Consider the following 22,751-nt stretch of genomic DNA (forward strand, 5'->3'; position numbering starts at 1 on the left):
TGATTAAAGAAACTATTACAGCGGTGAGGAGGGATGATATGTTAGAGGGATCATCAAATGAGGCCATATGGATCGAATTGAAAAATAAAAAAGGGGCGATCACAATGCTGGGCGTGTATTATAGACCCCAAACAGTGGGAGGGAGATGGAGGAGCAAATATGTAGGCAAATTGCTGTAAAGTCCAAAAACCATAGGGTAGTAATAGGAGGGGATTTTAACTATCCAAATATTGATTGGGACAAATTTAGTGTGAAGGGTATAGAGGGTGTGGAATTCCTGAAATGCATTCAAGAGAACTTTTTTAGTCAGTATGTAGCAAGCCCATCAGGAGAGAGGGCGGTCTTGGATTTAGTTTTGGGGAATGAAGCTGGGCAGGTTGAAGGGGTATTAATGGGAGAGCACTTGGGTGTCAGTGATCATAATTCAGTCAGATTCAAGTTGGTTATGGATAAGGACAAGAACAGGCCTGGAATAAAAGTTCCGAATTGGGGAAAAGCTAATTTTGTTAAGTTAAGGAATAATTTGGCCATAGTGGACTGGAAATAGCTATTTGTGGGTAAATCAGTGTCGGAACAGTGGGAGGCATTCAAGGAGGAGATCTGGAAGGCTCAGGCCAAACATGTGCCCTTAAAGAAAAAGGCTGGAAAAAATAATTCTAGAGCCTCCTGGATGTCTAGGGACTTACAGGGGAGGATTAAGAAAAAAAGGGACGCTTAAGTCATATACCAACGGCTAAATTCTATAGAATCTTTAGAGGAATATAGAAAGTTAAGAGGCAAAATTAAAAAGGATATTAGGACTGCTAAGCGAGCACGAGAAATTCTTGGCCAGTAAAATTAAGGAAAACCCTAAGATGTTCTATAAATATATTACGAGTGAGAGGGTAACTAAAGAAAGGGTAGGGCCTATTAGAGACCATGAGGGTAATCTTTGTGTGGAGGCAGAAGATGTTGGTAGGATTCTTTGCATCTGTTTTCACAAAGGAAAGGGGTAATGCAGATACTGCTATCTAGGAAGAGTGTGATATTCTGGATGAAATATAGTGAGAGAGGAAGTATTAAGGGGTTTAGCAGCTTTGAAAGTAGATAACTCCCCAGGCCCAGATGAAATGCATCCCAGGCTGTTGAGCGAAGTAAAACAGGAAATAGCAGAGGCCTTGACCATCATTTTCCAGTCCTCTTTGGATCTGGGCATTATGCCGGAGGATAGGAGGACTGCTAATGTAGTACCCTTGTTTAAGAAGGGAGAAAGGGATAGGCTGAGTTATTACAGGCCTGTCAGCCTAAGCTCAGTGATGGGAAAATTATTGGAAAAAATCCTGAAAGACAGGATAAATCTGCATTTGGAAAGGCAAGGATTAATTAGGGACAATCAGCATGGATTTGTTAAGGGAAGATCGTGTTTGACTAACCTGATTGAATTTTTTGAGGAGGTAACCGAGAGTCGATGAGGGTAGTAAGTATGATGTAGTATATATGGACTTTAGCAAGGCTTCTGATAAGGTCCCGCGTGGTAGACTGGTCATGAAGGTTAAAGCCCATGGGATACAGGGCAAAGTGGCAAGTTGGATCCAAAATTGGCTTGGAGGTAGGAAGCAAAGGGTAATGATTGATGGATGTTTTTGTGTCTGGAAGGATGTTTCCAGTGGGGTTCCGCAGGGCTCAGTACTGGGTCACTTGCTTTTTGTGGTATATATCAACGATTTAGATTTGAATACAGGGAGTATGATTAAGAAGTTTGCAGACGACACTAAAATTGGCTGTGTGGTTGATAATGAAGAGGAAAGTCATGGACTGCAGGAGGATATCAATCTACAGGTCAGGTGGGCAGAGCAGTGGTAAATTGAATTTAATTCAATTAAAAGGGCTAATAAGGAAAGGGTATACACATTAATTGATAGGCTACTTAATAGTATAGATGAACTAAGGGTCCTTGGAGTACTTGTCCACAGATCTCTTTTTTGGGAGAAAATTAAAACATTAAATCATTAAATCGTGTCCCCCCGATCTGGGGGGCGCACCAAACATTTCCAAGGCCCTTTTTTTGTGTTTTTTTTTAGTTTTTTTTTTAAAGTTTTTTTTTGGGCACTAAAATCTTATTTTTTTTCCTCCAAGTGCCCCCTATAAAAGGGGAGGGGGACACTAAAAACACCAGCAATTAAAACAAATTAAACTTTAAAACATAAAATCAAATTAAAATTTGGTTGCCGGGGGTGACGATGCACTCCAGTCCCTCCGGCGCCCACCTCTCGCGGAAGGCCGCGAGCGTACCGGTGGACACCGCGTGCTCCATCTCCAAGGACACCCTGGCGCGGATGTACGCACGGAAGAGAGGCAGGCAGTCAGGCCGAACAACCCCCTCGACCGCCCGCTGCCTGGACCGGCTGATGGCACCCTTGGCTGTGCCCAGGAGCAGTCCTACGAGGAGGCCCTCGGACCTACCCGCTCCCCTCCGCACAGGGTCAGGAGTGTGGGACTGAAGTGCAGCCAGAATTTCAGGAGCAGCCCCTTTAAATAATAAAACAGGGGCTGCAACCTTGTGCATTCGGTAAAAACATGGAACACGGACTCTTCCAGACCGCAGAAATTGCAGGCGGCCTGGGAGCCCGTGAACCAGCTTAAAGATTTATTGCACGGGACTGCTCCGTGCACCACCCTCCAGGCCAAGTCCCCGATAAATACTGGGAGGACTCCCGACTAGAGTGCACTCCATCGGGGACCCCCGCCTCCTCCGGACGGCAAGATGGTACGCCATGGCGTGTCCGGACGGCAGGCAAGGATGGCAAAGTTGAGAGTGTGCAGGAGCAGCCCATACAGGAAACCCCTCCGCGCGGAACTGAAAGGCACAGAGGGGATTTCCTCGAGGCGGCTCAAGTTGTGAGGCGCCGGCTCCCGAGGGAGGTTCCGGGGTTTGGTGCCGATGAGGAATTTCGTCCGGACGGGGGTCAGTTCGGACGGGATCTCCCCACGTGCTTGAGCCTCCTCAATGCACCTAACGGAGTCAGGGCCCAGAGCTGTTTTTAGCGACTCGATGGCATCGGCCGCTCGGCGGACGTTGGCGGAATTTAGGCGCCGCGCCAGCGTGTCTGGCACCATCCAGCCCGCTCCTTCACCATCGAGCAGGTCCCTGACCCTGGTCACCTCACCAGCCACAGCCCTCTCGTCCGACCGCCACCTAAAACCTCGGTCGTGGAGGTACGGATTCCCGAGCAGCGGCTCCTGCAGGACATCCGCCACTCCAGCCGGTGGAGAGCTGCGCTTGGTGGAGACTTTGTTCCAGACCCTGGTGAGTTCCTTGTAAAAGACAGGCAGCTCCTGGAAGGCGGTCCTGACGCCCCCCAAGCTCACAAACAGGAGCTGCGTGTCGTAGTTGAGGCCGTGCTGCTGGCGGAAGAAATACGTCGCCAGAGCACGCCACCTAGGAGGGGGCTTGACGTAAAGGTATCTCTGCAGGGTCTGAAGACGGAAAGTCGCGAGCTGGGTGCTGACGCACACCAACGACTGACCGCCCTCCCTAAGTGGGAGACTCAAGACCGCGGCAGAGACCCAGTGCTTCCTGTTGTTCCAGAAGAAGTCCACCAGCTTCTTCTGTATCTTGGTGACAAACGCAGGGGAAGGGGTCAAAGTGACCAGCCGGTACCACAACATGGCGGCCACCAGCTGGTTTATGACTAGCACTCGACCCCTGTAGGACAGCACTCACAGCAGTCCTGTCCAGCACACTAGGCGAGCGGCGACCTTGGCCTCCAGCTCTTGCCAGTTCGCCGGCCAGGCTTCCTCGTCGGGGCTAAGGTAGACTCCCAGATAGAGGAGATGGGTCGTGCTCCAGGCAAAAGGCCTGAGCTCCTCCGGCAGGGAGTCCACCCGCCACTGACCCACCAGGAGTCCGGAACATTTCTCCCAGTTGATCCTGGCAGAGGATGCGGCCGAGTAAATCTCCTGGCACTCACGCATCCTCCGCAGGTCAGCGGGATCCTCTACCGCGAGGAGCACATCATCGGCGTAAGCCGAGAGGACGACCTCCACACCCGGCCCTTGCAGAGCCAGTCCCGTCAACCTCGTCCGCAGGAGGCGCAGGAAAGGCTCCACGCAGATGGCATATAACTGGCCGGACATGGGGCATCCCTAGCGCACCCCTCTCCCAAAGTGAAGGGGCGCCGTCAAGGACCCGTTAACCTTTATCAGACACTCCGCGGCGGCGTACAAAAGTCGGATCCGGGCGACGAAATGCGTCCCGAACCCGAAAGCGCGCAGAGTTCCGAACAGATAGTCGTGATCCACCCTGTCGAACGCCTTCTCTTGGTCGAGAGATAGGAAAGCGACCGACAGACCAGCCTCCTGGGAATGATGGATGAGGTCCCGGACCAGATGGATGTTATCGTGGATTGTCCGGCCCGGGACCGTGTAGGACTGGTCGGGGTGGATCATGTTGTCCAGCACGGCGCCAAGGCGAGCATGCATCGCCCTGGCGAAGATTTTGTAGTCCGTGCTGAGGAGGGAGACTGGGCGCCAGTTCTTAAGGAGGCGGAGATCGCCCTTCTTAGGCAGCAGGGCGATGACTGCCCTGCGCCAAGAGAGGGGCATCTCCCCGGTCGCCAGACTTTCCCCCAGGACCCGCGCGTAGTCGCCCCCCAGGACGTCCCAGAACGCCCTGTGGAACTCCATGGTCAGCCCGTCCAGCCCCGGGGCTTTTCCCCTCGAGAGCCGGGCGAGGGCGCCGGTCAGCTCCGCCAGGCTTAGCAGAGCTTCCAGATTTTCGGCACCCTCCGGGCTTACCTTCGGCAGATCCTCCCACAAAACTCTACGCACTTCCTCGCTGGACGGCTCCGGAGAGAACAGAGCCCCGTAATATTCACGGGCCCTGTTGTTGACGCCCTCCGGATCCGAGACGAGAGAGCCGTCGTCGGCCAGCAGCGTCAAGAGCTGCTTAGGGACACTGTGTCTTTTTTCCAGCGAGTAGAAGGGGGAGCTGCGGTCCAGATCCCGCAGGAACCGGATCCGCGACCTCACGAACGCGCCTCGGGACCCGACGAGCTGCAGGTCCTTCAGCGCGGCCTTCTTCACTTCGTACACCATCCGCAGGGCCAGGTCTTCGACGACTTGACCGAGACGGGACTCCAGGTCGAGCACCTCTTTTTCTAGGCGTCCGACCCTGGCCGCCCGCCTCTTGGTCGACCCCCTCGCGTACTCGTGACAGAAGATGCGGACGTGAGCCTTGCCCACGTCCCACCATAGCCTCAAGGAGGGGAAGCCCCCCTGCTTCCTTTTCCAGTCGGCCCAGAAACGACGGAACGAGTCCTGGAACCGCACGTCCTCCAGCAGCTGGTTGTTAAAATGCCAGTACGCGGACCCCGTCCTCGCGCGGAGCGAAGCGAGCTCCGCCCACACCAGGTGGTGGTCCGAACACGGCACCGGTCGCATGGAGGCCGCCGGGACGCAGGAAACATATGCCCGAGACACGTAAAGGCGGTCGACTCTGGACCATCCTACTCCAAGCCTCACCCAAGTAAAGGCGCTGGAGTCGGGATGGAGATTTCGCCAGACGTCCACCAAGTCGAAGGACCCAACCAGGTCCCTCAACTTCTCAATCGCTGTCATGCTCTGCGGGGCACCGGAGCGGTCCCTCGCCTCGAGGGTGCAGTTAAAATCCCCCCCCCCCGAGGACAATGCAGTCGCCGACGTCGACGGAGCCAAGAAGAGCGGACACCTCTTCGAAGAAGCGCGTCTGCTGCGGTCCGGGCTGAGGGGCATACACGTTCACGAAATGGAGCGGCACGTCCCCCAGGCGAACCGTGACGTGCAGCAAGCGGCCTGGCACGGGCTCCTCGACCCCCAAGATCTCCGGCTGAAAATGCGGGGCCAACAAGATGGCCACCCCACAAGGAGTGGCAGTGAGGTGGCTCATGCGGACCTCTCCTTGCCATTCCAGGAGCCACGTGGCTTCGTCTCCCGGAACGGTGTGGGTTTCTTGCAGGAAGCACACCGCATATTTCCCTTCCCGCAGGAGCGAAAAATTGTTAAATCTACGGTGTGCCTCTCTACCGCCGTTGATGTTGAGGCTGGCTATGGTTATCTTCATGACAAAAGCATAGTGCAACCTCTACCTAACCTATTGTGGCGGGGGGGGGAGTAGAGTAGTTTGTTGACCTCCACTCCTTCAGCAGCCCAGCGAGGAACCTTTTGAGCCGGCGCAGCTCAAGGCCTTGCGCCTTTGATAAGGGCCCGCCCGCGGCCATGGTTTTAGCGGCGGCGCGGACGGACGCGACGAGCAGCCCCGGCTCAGACCATCTTTCCAGGGCCAGATGGGCTCGGTTGCGGCGATCCTGGCTCCTTTGCAGGAATGAGGGGGGACTCAGCGGCGGGCACGAGGAGATCCACCGCCTCACTGGCGATGGACTCGAGATCTTCTCCCTCGTCCCCCACCGAGTCCCCGTCCCCCTCCGGGAGGTCGCCGCCAGCAGCCGGCCCGTCGACCGCACGAGGTACGGCAAACGGCCCGGCCGCTCCATCCGACCCTGGCTCTGCCCCGATCCCACCCCCAGGATCGTCGGCAGAGGAGTCCCCACTGGGCTCTTTTAAAAGTGGTGCTGGGTCAGGAAGCGACAGCGGAAGGGGTTCCTCCTCCGGCCCAGGAACCGGGGAACACGGAGAGACCTGGCCAAAGTAATGTTCCAGTTCCTCCAAGTACGCCAGCTCCAAAGTAGGGGGCGAGGGTTGTTGTTCTTCCCCCTCCCTGCCGCCACCCCCCGGCCCAGCGTGTACAGAATCGTTAAAATTGTTCATGTTTTCCGTTTCTTCCGGGCCGAGCGACACCCGGGGGAAGTTGGTTAATAGCTGGGCGGGCTCAGGTTCGGCCTTTTCGGCCCCGCCCGTCTCAGTCCCCGGGACGCTCGACCCGGCGACAACGCATTCCTCCGCTGGCCCCACGCCCCCCACGACAGGCAGATCTTCCACGCCATCCCCGGGAGGCAGAGGCTGGGCAGCTGTCTCACCCTCCCCGGGGACAGATTCCTCCTGCCTACGGCGCAGTTTGGGGGCACTGGTGGGGGACGCGGGACACGCGGCGGGCACCGACTCCTCCGCGGAGGGATGTTGTTCCCCCTCCGCCTCATTGGAGCGGCGCATCCTTTTGTTCCCGGGGGGGCGCGGAGGCAGGGAGACCTCCATGTCTGCCGAGGCCTCCCGCTCCACTCCCCCCTTTTTCTTATCTTGCCCGCGCCCGAACCCCTCTGCGGTATTGGTCAAGGGCTCGGGCACGGGCTCAGGGCACCCCGCGCTCGCCGGTGACGGGGTTGGGCTGAGCGCAGTAAACAAATTGTCTGGCGCACTGAGGGGACCCGCCTCGAGATGTTTCGCCTTCTTCCGCGCCTTCCTTCCGATCGGACGCTCTCCCTCCCCCCCGCCGGAGGCCGTGAAAACAAAGGCCCCCGACGATGCCCGCGCACCTACGGCTCCCGGCACGCGGACGCTACTAGGGGGAGGGGTGGCGGCAGCGCCAGCCTTGGCCGCCTTCGGTGGTTTGGCGGCCTTGGAGGCGGGGCAGTTCTTGCGAACGTGCCCCACCTCCCTACAGGCATGGCACCGCACGCCGTCCGACATCCAGAAGACGCGGTAGGCAGTCCCCTCGTGCACCACATTAAAATTGCCCTCTGTAGTCTCCTCCCACGCCAGCCGGACAAAAAGCTGGCGGCGGAAGGAGAACACATGGCGCAGGCTGTTCTCCCTGAGGCCGAGCGGTATGGGGTTGATCCCCGACCTTACCTCCCCCAGTTGGTGTAGGTGAGGGAGGAGGAGCTCAGCGGGAACAAAGGGCGGGACGTTTGAAAGGATGACCCTCTGCGCGGTGGCCTCGAGAGGGTCCACCGGCAGGAACGTCCCGCCCACCGTGAGCCTCTTTTCAAGGGCCAGGGACACCGCCCGCTCCGACCCCAGGAAGAATACAGCCTTCCCAGACATCTTGGAGGCTGCGACAATGGCCGAGGGGCCGACTACCCCAGCCATCGCCCGCATGCACTCCTCAATGCTCATTGTGGGGTGAGTGTAGCTTTTGACCCCGTGTTTCTTTGTTATTAATCTGAACGGTGGCAGGGCAGCAGGAGGCGCCGTGGATGTGGATGCCACCTGCGCATATGTCTTTGCTGGCCCTGCCACCGGCATGGATGGGGTCGCCATCACGGGGTCCCTTTAAGGGCCAGACCCACCCCAAAGTCACAGGCGTCGTTGGTGTTTGAACAGAGGGAGCTCTAAAAGAGGCACACCTCTCCCCTAGTTGACAATTGGGGAGGGGCCTTGCTCCCTCTGCTCAGTTGTCTTAATTGTCTTATTTCCAAATTAGGAGGAAAAGGCTCTCAGAGAGAGAGGGGAGAGACAGAGAGAGAGAGAAAGAGCGAGGGGGGGTGGGAAAGAGGGAAGCTGCGAGGGCAGGTCTCCCCTCACAGCGATGGGTGGGTGTTTCTTGGGGTGCACTCCCCAGATGGCAAAAAACACAGTCTTTGTAGATGGTCTTCAGGTGGGGGGAGAAGATGTCTTCACCTGGGGTAGCTGGAGCCACCCAGGCACACACTCCCAACGATGTTAAATAGGGTGATTAGTACTACTTCAGCCAGGTAGCTCCAGCTATCCCAGGCTAGGCAATGGGGGAGGGGTGCTTCAGTGGTGTGTGGGGCCTAGCTGTAAGCAAGACCCCCACACACACACCCCCCGCGATGTTCCGGCCCTCGAGATGGTCTTCTTTCCTCCCCCCACTGATACAACAAAGTCTTTCGGGGAATGCACCAAAACACACCCACCTGTCGAAGATTGTAGAAATGGCTCTCCCTCCTTTCACACTGGATGGTGTTTTCTCAGGTTGTTCTTTTCCCCCTCTCTCCAACTCTCTGTAGTAGTAATAAGTTGATAAAATTTTCTGCTCTCCTCCTCTCCCTCTGGACGTTGAATTGTAGTAAGCCAGCCCCCTCCTCCTCTTCCTGGGCTGGTCTCAGGGTTCACACTAGGCCTTCCAGGCAGGAGCAAAGCAGGGAGTTCCTTCTCTCACCACAGCAGAGCTCCAACTGAATAGGCCACGCCTCCAAAGCTCCACCATTGGTCCACAGATTCCCTGAAAGTAGCAAGCCAGGTGGATAAGGTGGTTAAGGTGGCATACGGAGTGCTTGTCTTTATTGGCCAAGGCATAGAATATAAGAGCAGGGAGGTTATGCTTAAATTGTATAATACTTTGGTTAGGCCAAAGCTGGAGTACTGCGTGCAGTTCTGATCGCCGTATTATAGGAAGGACGTGATTGCACTAGAGAGGGTGCAGAAGAGATTTACTAGGATGATGCCTGGAATGGAGAATCTTAGTTATGAGGACAGATTGGATCGGCGGATTTGTTCTCATTGGAACAGAGGAGGTTGAGAGGAGACCTCATTGAGATGTACAAAATATTGAAGGGCTTGGACATAGTGGATAGTAAGGGTCTATTTCTATTGGTGGAGGGGTCTATTATGAGGGGGCATAGTTTTAAGGTGGTTGGTGCAAGGTTTAGAAGGGATTTGAAGGGGTCTTCTTTACGCAGAGGATTGTGGGGATCTGGAAATCGCTGCCTGGAAGAGTGGTGGATGCAGAAACCCTCACCACTTTTAAGAGATGGTTGGATGGGCACTTAAAGTGCAGTAACCTGCACGGTTACGATCCTAGAGCTGGTAATTGGGATTAGACTGGATGACCTTTTGTTGGACGGCGCAGATATAATGGTAAGTACTGCAGGGAATAGAATACCGCCAGGGTGATCTCCTGGACTAGTTTCGATCGCCTGGATGGGTCGGAGAGGAATTTTCCCAGATTTTTTCTCCCTAAATTGGCCTGGGTTTTTATCTGGCTTTTGCCTCTCCGAGGAGATCACATGGCTCCAGTTGGGGTGGAGTGTAGAATGTTTCAGTATAAGGGGTGTCGCAGTTGTGAGAGACGGACTGGTTGGGCTTGGTGCTCTTTGCCTGTCCGACATTGTTCATAGGTTTAGATGTAACCTTTAGGGCTGCTGACCAAGGGCTGTGCGGCTCCTTGGCGGCCGGTGCGGACACGATGGGCTGAAATGGCCTCCTTCTGCGTTGCAAATTTCTACGTTTCTAAAGTTCAAGTCCACATTCCCAAAGTTTACTTGAGTACTTGTAATGGGCTTTGAGCAGTATCAGCGTTTCTTTACCTCAGTGTTTGCCCTTTGTGACAATGCATGGTCAGTGACCGCTACTAATTTAGTGCCCCTTCTAGGTGCTAAGGTAGTCGCCTAAGAATCTGAGATGGCTGGCTGAAGGCTTCCTGGGATAAGGGTGGTTCATCTCCTCCTTCTGGGGGTCGTAAGATGTCTGTGTAACCGCAGGCTCTACATATGAGGGGGCTTGACAAGGTGGATGCAGAGAGGATGTTTCCACTGATGGGGGAGACTAGAACTAGAGGGTACGATCTTAAAATAAGGGGCCGCCCATTTAAAACAGAGATGAGGAAAAATTTCTTCTCCCAGAGGGTTGCAAATCTGTGGAATTCGCTGCCTCAGAGAGCTGTGGAAGCTGGGACAGTGAATAAATTTAAGACAGAAATAGACAGTTTCTTAAACGATGAGGGGTTATGGGGAGCGGGCAGGGAAGTGGAACTGAGTCCATGATAAGATCAGCCATGATCTTATTCAATGGCGAAGCAGGCTCCTGTAGCCTACTTCTTATGTTCTTACCTTATATACTACTGTGGTTGCTGCCTGAGCCTGTGGTTGGTCAATGACAGAGGAAGATACAGGTTTATATGGAGAGTAGGGCCATGGGATTAGTTCTGAATGGCGCTAGCTAAGAGCCAGCACAGACACGAATGGTTTTCAGTGGTTTTGTCAGCCAGCTGTACCACACACCTATCTCGCACTGAACCACTTTACCACACCAAGTGATAGACTTACCCCACTGAGCCATTATAGAATCACAGAATATGGTATAGGAGGCCATTTGGTCCATTGTGATTGTGCTGGCTCTTTGATAGAGCTAGCAAATTAATCCCACTCCCCTGCTCTTTTCCATAGCCCTGTAAACTTTTTCCCTTCGTGTATTTATCCAATTCCTTTTTGAAAGTTATTATTGGATTTGCTTCCACTACTCTTTGAGGGTGCGCATTTCAGATCACAACTGTGTAAAAATAACATTGCCTCACATCACCTCTGGTACTTTTACCAATTACCTTAAATCTGTGTCCTTTGCTTACTCTGTCCTGCCATTGGAAACAGGTTCTCCTTATTGACTATCAAAACACTTCAAAATTTTGAAATTCTCTATTAAATCTCCCCTTAGCCTTCTTTGCTGTAAGGAGTTTCCCCAATCCCTCTACATAATTGGAGACATGTCCCTCATCCTTGGTACCTGTCATATATTTAACTGTCATTGTAACCCATATATAAACTGACTAGTTGTACACTGTGAGAACACTGACCATTAGGTGGTGAACTTGTGGGAGACACCCCTAACCTGGTCTTTCAGGTATAAAAGGGGAAGCTTCACACACCTTCATCACTTCAGTGCTGGAATAAAAGTTGCTGGTCACAGAGTGACCTTCTCTCAAGCATGGGCCTCATGTGCATTTGTACTGTATAGTAAGGACATATCATTGGCGACGAGAAACTGGGATTTAAACCACGCGAGCATGGCCACTAGCAGCACAGACGAGAGGTACTGTGTTGGTGATGATTGGGACGACTTTATTGAGAGACTATAACAAAGTTTCGTCACTAAGGAATGGCTGGGACAGGATTTGGCCAACAAACGCAGGGCTCATCTCCTGACGGTTTGTGGGTCCAGGACGTACTCCCTGGTGAAGGACCTTCTAGCGCCAGAGAAGCCGGCGGACAAGACTTTTGAAGAGCTCAGTAAGTTGATCGGGGAACACTTTAAACCGACGAGCAGCATGCACATGGCGAGACATCGGTTTTACACGCACCGGCGGCGAGAAGGGCAAAGCGTTCCAGACTTCGTGGCAGACCTCCGGCGACTAGCGAGCCTATGTAAGTTCCCAGATGCATGCAGAGCGGAGATGCTGCGAGACTTTTTTTTATTGAGGGCATCGGGCATGCTGGGGTTTTCAGGAAACTGATTGAGACCAAAGACTTGACCTTGGAAACAGCGGTTTTGATGGCCCAGACATTTATCTCAGGGGAGGAATGAGACCAGAATGATGTTTGACAAAAATCTTGGTTTAAATGCAGCAAATGGACAGGGAGTCAACATTGTTAACGCGGCACTCAGTTCCCCAGGCAGACAGTGGCAATCGGACATGCTCGAGCATGTAGTCAAATCCAAAGGGGGAATTCAACAGAGACAATGGCTAGCTGAACGGCGATTCACTCCATCGCAAGGGACAATGCGGCCAGTAATGGGGCCATCAACACCTGTTAATGGTGTGCTTAAAAACAATTACACAGGCAGTCAGAGACGATCGACTGGTAATGGGCCTTTTGTTTCCAACAATGGCTCATGTTGGAGATGTGGAAGCAAACACACAGCCAGAGCTTGCAGGTATCAGAAATTGCAACATCAGCGGTCACTTGGCGCGTATGTGCAGGAAGCCTGCAGCCAGGTTGATGTATGAGGAGGACGGGGCCAATGGAAGCCCTACGGGGCCAAATGGACACTGGGGGAAATCGCTGGAAGCTGCAGTTCAGCGAGTTCATGTGGAGCACATATACAGTTCATACACCAGGACGCCACTGATAATGATGAAAGTGCTCCTCAATGGCATCCCAGTATCAATGGAGCTAGACACAGGGGCCAGCCAGTCCCTGATGAGTATCAAACAGTTTGACAAGTTGTGGGCGTCCAAGGCCAGGAGGCCAAAATTATTGCCGATTGACGCACAGCTATGGACATATACAAAGGAGATCATTCCGGTGCTAGGCAGCGGCATGGTAGTCGTGACCCACAAAGATTCGGAGAACAGGTTGCCACTCTGGATTGTTCCGGGGGACGGTCCCACACTACTGAGAGGAGTTGGCTGGCTGTCATGAACTGGAAATGAGGTGATGTCGATGCAATTTCTTCTGTGGAGCGAATATCATGCTCACAGGTCCTGGACAAACTGGATTCATTATTTCAGCCCGGCATTGGCACTTTCATGGGGACCAAGGTAGTGATTCACATAAACCCGGACGCCAGGCCAGTACACCACAAGGCCAGAGCGGTGCCTTATGTGATGCGGGAAAAGATAGAAAACGAATTGGATCGCCTGCTGAGGGAAGGCATTATCTCGCCAGTAGAATTCAGTGACTGGGCGAGCCCGATTGTGCCGGTGCTCAAGGTGGATGGGTCGGTCAGGATATGTAGTGATTACAAGGCCACCATCAATCGGGTGTCACTCCAAGACCAGTACCCGCTACCGAGAGCAGAGGACCTCTTCGCGACGCTATCCGGTGGCAAACTTTTTTCAAAATTGGACCTCACCTCAGCTTACATGATCCAGGAGCTGGCGAGTGAGTCGAAGAAGCTGACCACCATCACGACACACAAGGGGTTGTTTGAGTACAACAGATGTCCGTTTGGGATTCGCTCGGCCGCCGCGATCTTTCAACGCAATATGGAAAGCCTCCTCAAGTCGATTCCAAGGACGGTGGTTTTTCAAGATGACATCCTCATCACGGGTTGTGATACTGAAGAACACCTCCACAACCTGGAGGAGGTGCTACGCAGACTGGACCGGGTAGGTCTGCGACTGAAAAAGGCGAAGTGCGTCATCCTAGCTCCAGAGGTAGAATTCCTGGGGATGAGGGTAGCAGCAGACGGGATCAGACCTATTGCGTCCAAAACAGAAGCGATCCAGAGAGCACCCAGACCCTGTAACACGACGGAGCTGCGTTCGTTCCTGGGGCTCCTGAACTATTTTGGTAACTTTCTTCCCAAATTGAGCACGCTGTTAGAGCCACTACACGTGCTCCTATGCAAAGGTCGTGAATGGGTCTGGGGGGACTGCCAGGAAAGGACTTTTGATAGAGCATGAAATTTGTTATGCTCCAACAATCTGTTAAAGCTATATGACTCATGTAAGAAACTTGTTTTTAACGTGCGACGCGTCGTCCTATGGGGTCGGGTTTGTGTTGCAGCATGTTAATGTTCAGGGTCAATTACAGCCGGTAGCTTATGCCTCCAGAAATCTGTCCCAGGCAGAACGGGGCTACGGGATGGTAGAAAAGGAAGCGCTTGCATGTGTATACGCTGTTAAAAAAATGCACCAGTACCTGTTTGGCAGGAAATTTGAGCTGGAGACAGATTGCAAACCCCTAACGTCCCTTTTGGCCGACAAGGTCATAAATGCAAATGCATCGGCCCGCATACAGAGGTGGGCACTCACGTTAGCCGCCTATGACTATACAATTCGGCACAGACCGGGCACTGAAAACTGCGCTGATGCACTCAGCAGGCTCCCACTAGCCACCACTGAGGGGGCAACCGAGCATGCTGCTGAGATGGTCATGGCTGTGGAAGCTTTCGAAAGCGAAGGCTCACTCGTGACAGCCCAGCAGATCAAAGTCTGGACAAATAGAGACCCGCTACTGTCTTTAGTCAAGAAATGTGTCCTTAATGGGGACTGGGCAGCCACATATGGGGCATGCCCTGAGGAATTCAAACCATTTCATCGGCGCAAGGATGAACTCTCGATTCAGGCCGATTGCCTACTACGGGGAAACCGAGAAGTCATGCCCCAGATGGGTAGAGAGATGTTCATCAGAGAACTCCACAATGAGCACCCGGGCATTGTCATGATGAAGGCAATTGCCAGGTCACATGTTTGGTGGCCAGGGATAGATGCAGACCTGGAACTTTGTGTTCGCAGGTACAACACGTGCGCCCGGTTGGGCAATGCCCAGGGAAGCCCCCCTTAGCCCCTGGTTCTGGCCCGCCAAACCATGGTCACGCATCCATGTGGACTACGCAGGTCCTTTCATGGGAAAAATGTTTTTGGTTATAGTAGACGCCTTCTCCAAATGGATTGAGTGTGACATTCTCAGTTCAAACATATCCTCGGCCACGGTAGAAAGTCTACGGGCAATGTTCGCCGCCCATGGTCTACCTGACGTCTTGGTCAGTGACAATGGCCCGTGCTTTACAAGCATTGAATTCCAGGACTTCATGGCAGGAAATGGTATCAACCATGTCAGAACGGCACCGTTCAAGCCGGCCTCAAACGGCCAGGCAGAATGAGCAGTGCAGATAATCAAACAGGGAATGCTCAGAATCCAAGGGGGTTCCCTACAAAGCCGCTTATCATGCTTCCTGTTGGCCAATAGATCCCGACAGGGGTCCCACCCGCAGAGCCACTAATGAAAAGGACGCTCAAAACCAGGTTATCCCTTGTACACCCCACCATGAAAGAAATTGTTGAGTGCAGGCGACAGTCACAATGTGACTACCACGAGGGCGCAATGTATTGATGTCAATGATCCTGTTTTTGTTTTCAACTACGCTACAGGGCCTAAATGGCTCGCAGGCACTGTGGTTGCCAAAGAGGGGAATAGGATTCTGGTAGTTAAACTTACCAGTGGACAAATCTGCTGCAAATATGTGGATCAAAAAAAAAGAAGATTCAGCAACCCCATAGAAGAAGCAGAGGAAGAACACGATGTAGAGTTCACTCCTCCACAGATGGCCGAACACCGGCACCAAGTGAAGGAGAGCCCAGTCACTGTGGGCAGTCCGGATAGGTCTGAGGCACCGCAAACAGCAGACACTCAGGCCAGCGCCCAACAGCCGGAGCCCCAACTCAGGCACTCTATAAGGGAGCGTAAACCACCAGAGAGACTTAACCTGTGATCCCAATTAGGCTTGGGCTGGGGGCGAGGTGATGTCATGTATTCAACTGTCATTGTAGCCCATGTATAAACTGACTAGTTGTACACTGTGAGAACATTGACCACTAGGCGGTGAACTTGTGGGAGACACTCCTAACCTGGTCTTTCAGGTATAAAAGGGGAAGCTCCACCCACCTTCATCACTTCAGTGCTGGAATAAAAGTTGCTGGTCATAGAGTGACCGTCTCTCAAGCATGGGCTTCGTGTGTATTTGTACTGTATAGTAAGGACATATCAGTACCATTCTGGTCAATCTCCTCTGCACCCTCTCCAAGTGATGGACTTACTGAGCCATTAGTAGCATGCTAAATGATGGACTTACCCACCTACACACCTTAAGTAGTGGAGTTCTCCATTGAGCAACCGCTTGCATCTCAGCCTCTTGGCATTGGTCTGCTTCCCGCCTCCCCTTCCCCAGCGTTCGCACAGTGGCACGTGACCTTGGTCCGAGGCACGCTCTTATGTGACGGTTGGGATTCGATTAAAGGAACGAGACGAGCAGCGCGCGCGCAAGCGAGCGCGAGGGAGGGAGCAAAGCGCAGCCGTTGTTTCCGGCGGCGAGTGCCCGGATGTGTGGCGCCCCCTCCTCTCTCAGCTCCGGCCGCGGCGGAAATGGTGGATGGAGCGAGTGAGCGGCCGTACACTGCACAGCACTACACGGCGACAGCGTTAGCGGCAGGGCGCCGACTCCGGCTCCCACCACACACCCCGGCGGGTCGCGGACACTCTACATGGCGGCCCAGCAGCTGCGCGGCACCGAGGTTTACTGCGACGCCAGCGGGGACTGCAACCATGTCGCTGTCAAGATCAAGAGCCACAACCAGCAGCAGCAACAGCAGGCTGCGGTTCCCCGGCGGCAGCAGCAGCCTCCTCAGCATCACCAAGGCCCCGGGCCCACCAAGTACAGCATCTCGTCCAGCTGCAGCTCGGGCGAGTCGGTCAAGCGGGCGGCCCGCAGTCCCCGCCGCCGCCGCAGGTTCCCTCAGCTCTTCGAGCGGGCGTCGGGCAAGTGGTGGGACCCCGCCTTCGACTCGCGCAACCTGGAGGACGCGTGCCTGGAGCGCTGCTTCCCTCAGACCCAGCGCCGCTTCAGGTACGCGCTGCTCTACCTCATGGTGGCCGCGCTGCTCTGGGCAATTTACTTCGGCTGCAGCGTGAGGGAGGCGGGCCGGGGTCTGGCGGCCGCTTTCCTGGCGCCCACCCTGCTCTTTATGCTGTGTTGTGCCGGCCTCTTGGCGGTCACCTTCAGCGGCCTGTATTCCCGCCACTACGTCCGGATCTCCCTTGTCTTCACGCTGCTGGTCTTCGCCCTGTCGCTCGCCACCCGTTTCCAAGCTGTCGGAGGCAACGGCAGCCCTGCCAGCGGCATGGGCTGCAGCTGGAACGACAGCCGAGGCCCGTCTCCCTGCTGGACCTATCTGTCGCCGGTGGGGAGTTTCTCCATCTGCGTGGAGGTGCTGCTGCTACTCTACACTGTCATGCCGCTGCCCCTCTACCTCTGCTTCCTCTTCGGAGTCTCTTACTCGCTGCTCTTCGAGTTGCTGGGTTATCACCTGGGCAGCGCCGAGTGGCACCGGGCGCCCGGCTCCGGCCACGGCCACAGCCAACACCTGCTGCTCGAGGCTCTCGCCAAGGTCTTCCTGCACGCCTGTGTCCACGCCGTCGGCATCCACCTCTTCACCATGTCGCAGGTGCGCTCCCGCACCACCTTCCTGAAGGTGGGCCAGTCCATCATGCACGGCAAGGATCTGGAGGTGGAGAAAGCTCTGAAGGAGCGCATGATCCACTCAGTCATGCCCAGGATGGTGGCGGACGAGCTGATGAAGCAAGGGGACGATGAGAGCGAGAACTCCTTCAAGCGCTACTCCACCTCTAGCCCCAAGAGCAAGAAGAAGAAGACCTCCATCCAAAGGGCGCACATCATCTTCAGGCCCTTCACCATGCAACGCATGGAGCCCGTTAGCATTCTTTTCGCCGACATCGTGGGCTTCACCAAGATGAGCGCCAACAAGTCCGCCCATCTGCTGGTCGGCCTCCTCAACGACCTGTTTGGACGCTTCGACCGTCTCTGTGAAGGTACCGGCTGCGAGAAGATCAGCACCTTGGGCGACTGCTACTATTGCGTGGCCGGTTGCCCCGAGCCCCGCTCCGACCACGCGTACTGTTGCATCGAGATGGGACTGGGTATGATTCAGGCCATCGAGCAGTTCTGCCAGGAGAAGAAAGAGATGGTTAACATGAGAGTCGGGGTACACACGGGCACCGTCCTGTGCGGCATTTTGGGAATGAAACGCTTCAAGTTTGACGTTTGGTCCAACGATGTGAACTTGGCCAATTTGATGGAACAGCTTGGGGTGGCAGGAAAGGTCCACCTTTCTGAGGTTACGGCCAAGTACTTGGATGAACGTTATCTGAAGGAGGATGGGAAAGTGATGGAGAGGGTTGGCACGCAGAGTGTAGTGGCTGATCAGCTGAAAGGTAATTAACTGATACTCTATTCTGTATCATAAAGTACTCGATGGAGTGTTGCAGTTGTCGGGTCACTGACTCTGGGCCAAACAGTGAAAACGGATCAAAGGTTTTGTTGATGCAAGATAAAGCTTTAGCAGCTAAGAAATTGTCTGTTTTCTTTTCGGTAGCAATGCGCCCATAAATATTGGTGGATGTTTATCAATTTGACAAATTTTCAAGAACTTTAAAAGTTCTTTTAAAGAAAAGTTAATTGCCAAACACATTCAGTAGCAAGAATGAAGTAGGAAATCGATTTCTTGGTCAGTGTGTTCGATTTTACCCATGAATGTCGATTTAAAAAGTTGAGGAAAACACTCGTGTATATTTTGTTAGTCAGAATTTACTTTTTCAGTTAATACCCACATTCTCCTCCAAAATGCGATCAATTAATAGATAAACATTGCTTTAAAGTTATTTTCAAACTGTCACTACTTAAAATGTTTTTTTTAAATCAAACTGAATATTTTACATTTCCTGCTGCTGTCATTAGCTTCTCGGAATTAAGGGGCATTTCTGTCCCAATAATCAAATGCTTTATAAATGTGTAGTGCTGGTGCGATTCAGATCATTTAACTGTACGGTTTGTATATGATGTATGGCTATTCTATTACCGCTGTTCTCCTAAAAGGGTGTGCCCCGCCCCCCCCCCCCCCAAATGAAATTGCAGTGCATTTCCTCGAATAATTTTCTGGGAGCCCAGTAACAGTTTAAAAAAAAAACAGAATTGATTAATTTGTTTATAAACAGTATGCAACAATCTTGTCACTTGTGCACCAAAGTATACCATATGGGTCTGCAAAGTTTTCAATATCTGACCACTTGAATGGTGAAAGACATCCAGCAGTGCAATTAGAGACGTTACACTTTCAAAACTTCGGTTGTAGCTGGGGAGAGCATTTTTGCTATATAGCACTAGGATGAAATACTCGTGGCAGGAAGAATTTGAGATAAATTAAGAGCATCTTGCAAGTAGCATATTTGGCAATTGCATTTTTTCCCTTAGTGTATTGGTAGCAAGTATAATCCAGTGGCAACAGTAGTAAGGTGAGTGGTCTTCACAGGAAGATGTATCACTGAATCTGAGCAGGGTCAAAAAGATGAGAACTTTGGGTTATTAAATTAAGCTTTAAAGGAGGCAGCAATGTAGGGGTTAAGCAGTGTGAACTCTTTTTCACCCAGGAAAAGATCTCCATAAACTTGGAACCTAAATGGAGTCCCAGCAGAAATGTCAGTAAAATAATAAATTTATCTTTGGAAAAATACCGAGTATTTTTGTAATCTGCGTCATACGGTTCGTGGACTGGAACATCTAATGTTTAGATCAGGGAAATCGAAAATTTCAAGAAGTCATAATTTTTTCTTAATGTATATGAAGAGCTAATTCTGAAGAAATTATAAACAAGCACTTTGTATGATTCATTATAAAAATATTTTCAGTTACACTGCCAGTCATAGTTGAAAAATTAAACTTTCCTTAGATCTGTTATGAAATATAAGGAATACAGAACCAGCGCTTCAGCTAGCCATAGAATTCCAGTTTTATTGTCCAGACTCTTAGGATTTTGTAGGAAGGATAAAGATGCAAAAGTTAGTATGCAGGTACAGCAAGTAATCAGGAAGGCAAATGGAATGTTGCCTTTTATTGCAAGGGGGGGGGGGATAGAGTATAAAAGCAGAGACTTCCTGTTGCAACTGTACAGGGTATTGGTCAAGCCACACCTAGAGTACTGCGTACAGTTTTGGTCTCCATATTTAAGGAAGGATATACTTGTATTGGTGGCTGTTCAGAGAAGGTTCACCAGATTGATTCTGGAGATGAGGGGGTTGACTTATGAAGATAGGTTGAGTAGGTTGGGCCTATACTCATTGGAGTTCAGAAGAATGAGAGGTGGTCTTATTGAAACATATGATAAGGGGGCTCGACAAGGTAGATGCAGAGAGGATATTTCCACTCATACGGGAAACTAAAACTAAGGGGCATAATCTCAGAATAAGGGGCCACCCATTTAAAATTGAGAAGAGGAGGAATTTCTTCTCTGAGGGTGTAAATCTATGGAATTCTCTGCCCCAGAGAGCTGTGGAGGCTGGGTCATTTAAGGTGGAGATGGACAGATTTTTGAGCGATAAGGGTTATGAGAAGCGGGCAGGGAAGTGGAGCTGAGCCCATGATAAGATCAGCCATGATCTTATTGAATGGTGGCGCAGGCTCGAGGGGCCAAATGGCTCCTCCTCCTATTTCTTATGTATGATCCAGAAATGGTATTTTGTGCCTCAAAAATATAAATTCTTGGGAAATAAACTCTTCTGCATGAGAAATTTTACAAAACAGCAGGTTAGTAAGTAAACTGCCATGGCTGCACTCTGTATTCAACAATACACTTGTACATAGTTACCTCCTGTTCGAGCTAGCCATCATATACACCCCCGGGGACCTAATGGGAGAAATGGGTAAGTTCAGGTTGATTACTGAAGGATTTATTTGGATTCTTGATCATCTTTGGTGGCCAATTCTGTACGTATTAACTGTAGAAAACTAGACCTTCATGACTCATTCCGACTTTTTTTGAGACAGACACAGGCAAGGTTGACCTCTCCCTCAGGTTTGTGTCAATGATTGACACCTCAGCAACCAATCAAAACTATTGTGTTGAATGAGAATTTGACCCCGCCCCCCGCAGATGCTGGTACGCCGCTCCGAGCTGGAACGGTCCCGATTCGGAGCGCAGAATGCCGAGGTAGGCTTTAGGCGCACTTTTTATTCCAGGAAACAAGTGTGCCTCGGAGGAGCGCCGTTCTGAAGGAGGCCCAAATCTTGCCCCCAAAGTAACTACATAATCCATTTAGCTAAGCCTGCTCCGAGGCACCTTTTTGAACGAAAATCATTCTAGAGTTAAAGGCGCAAATATTGCTAAGATGCTAATTCCCATAGTGATCTCCTGATCTGATATACGAGGATAAGTAATTTTAATAATTTGTTTTGAAACTGCAACTGTAACTTATGATCCGAATCAACATTCTGGATAACGTGTTTCTGGAAGTTAACCGTGAACTGAATTTAACTTCCATAATAATTAAACCAAAATCCCTCCAGACCATCTAGGTTTAAAATCTGTGTTGCAACCTGTTTAGTAGCACATCAGGCTTGTTATACATCATGTGGTTTAGTTGTGGACTACTGTAATGGTATAAAACTTGCAGTATCTGTTCACATTAGTTCAGTGTATTCTTGTCGCAATGCCCAAGAACTTCATCCCCTGAAGTCACTCAGAGCTTGTCTGACATACACTCCTTGAATCATCTTTTTCCTAAGCTTGAACCTACGCTTTATTTGCTATTTGTTTCTGTGTTGACAGCAGCATTTTTATTTTTTCAAGCTTTGTGAATTGCATTAAGAAATTGGTGTAGCAAAATTTATTTAGAAAGTAGTGATTAAGTATCATGGATGTTTGAGCGATCTAGTTTAGTTAAAATTTATAATTGTATCATACCAGATGAATGTACCGCATTATCTTTTGTAATTGAAAGAAAGTGTAACGTACATTTTATATGCTTCACAGTTAAGCATATAAAACTTATATATATGCTTAGAGAATACTAATAAATATTATCATCTGTAGTCTTCACCCAACCTAAGTGTCACATTTGACCCGGAAATTAGTTTCCAGCCACACAACTGCGGCATAACTAAAACCGCCTTTTTCCAACTCCGTAACATTGCCCACCCACGCCCCTGCCTCAGCATTTCTGCTGCTGAAACCCTCATTCATGCCTTTGTTACCTCTAGACTTGACTACTTCAATTTACTCCTGGCCGGCCCCCCACATTCTACACTACATAAACTTGAGGTCATCCAAAGCTCAACAGCCCTTGTACTAACTCGCACCAAGTTACAATCACCCATCACCCCTGTGCTTTCTGACCTACATTAGCTCCTGGTTAAACAATGCCTCGATTTCAAAATTCTCATCCTTGTTTACAAATCACTCCATGGCCTCGCCCCTCCCTATCTCTAATCTCTTTCAGCCTCACAACCCCACAAGATGTCTGCGCTCCTCAAATTCTGGCCTCTTGAACATCCCTCATTGTAACTGTTCAACCATTGGAGGCTGTGCCTTCAGCTGTTTGGGCCCTAAGCTCTGGAACTCCCTCCCTAAACCTCTCCACCTCTCTACCTCTCTTTACTCTTTTAAGACCCTCCTTAAAACCTACCTCTTTAAACAAAGCTTTGATCAATTGCCTTAATTTCTTCTTTTGTGGCTTGGTGTCAAATGTATCTGTTTTGTCTTGTAACACTGTTGTGAAGGGCCTTGGGACGTTTTACTACATTAAAAGTGCTATATAAATAAAGGTTGTTATCCATATTTTTCCTGTGACCCAAAAAAGTGCACATTCGAT

At 51.4% G+C, this 22,751-nt stretch overlaps 2 protein-coding genes across 6 annotated transcripts in view; one reads left to right on the plus strand and one right to left on the minus strand.

The window, feature by feature from the left end:
- The window catches only part of glis2b (GLIS family zinc finger 2b), a 364,253-nt gene extending 347,910 nt beyond the window's left edge, over nt 1-16,343 (minus strand). Inside the window, exon 1 of one of the 3 annotated variants that reach the window (XM_070900832.1) lies at nt 16,180-16,343. The gene's annotated coding sequence lies outside the window, so the exon portion shown is untranslated. Of the gene's footprint in view, nt 1-16,167 lie in introns of all 3 variants that reach the window. The other 2 variants (XM_070900834.1, XM_070900833.1) reach the window with 2 other exon arrangements.
- A 66-nt stretch (nt 16,344-16,409) lies between these two features.
- The window catches only part of adcy9 (adenylate cyclase 9), a 206,333-nt gene continuing 199,991 nt past the window's right edge, over nt 16,410-22,751 (plus strand). For all 3 annotated transcript variants that reach the window (XM_070900828.1, XM_070900830.1, XM_070900829.1), the window contains exon 1: nt 16,410-18,323. In XM_070900828.1, the coding sequence (XP_070756929.1) occupies nt 16,577-18,323 (1,747 nt within the window). In that variant the 5' untranslated portion in view covers nt 16,410-16,576. The remainder of the gene's footprint in view (nt 18,324-22,751) is intronic.

This window comes from Pristiophorus japonicus, chromosome 15 (assembly GCF_044704955.1).
Source record: "Pristiophorus japonicus isolate sPriJap1 chromosome 15, sPriJap1.hap1, whole genome shotgun sequence".
Classification (NCBI taxonomy): domain Eukaryota; kingdom Metazoa; phylum Chordata; class Chondrichthyes; family Pristiophoridae; genus Pristiophorus; species Pristiophorus japonicus.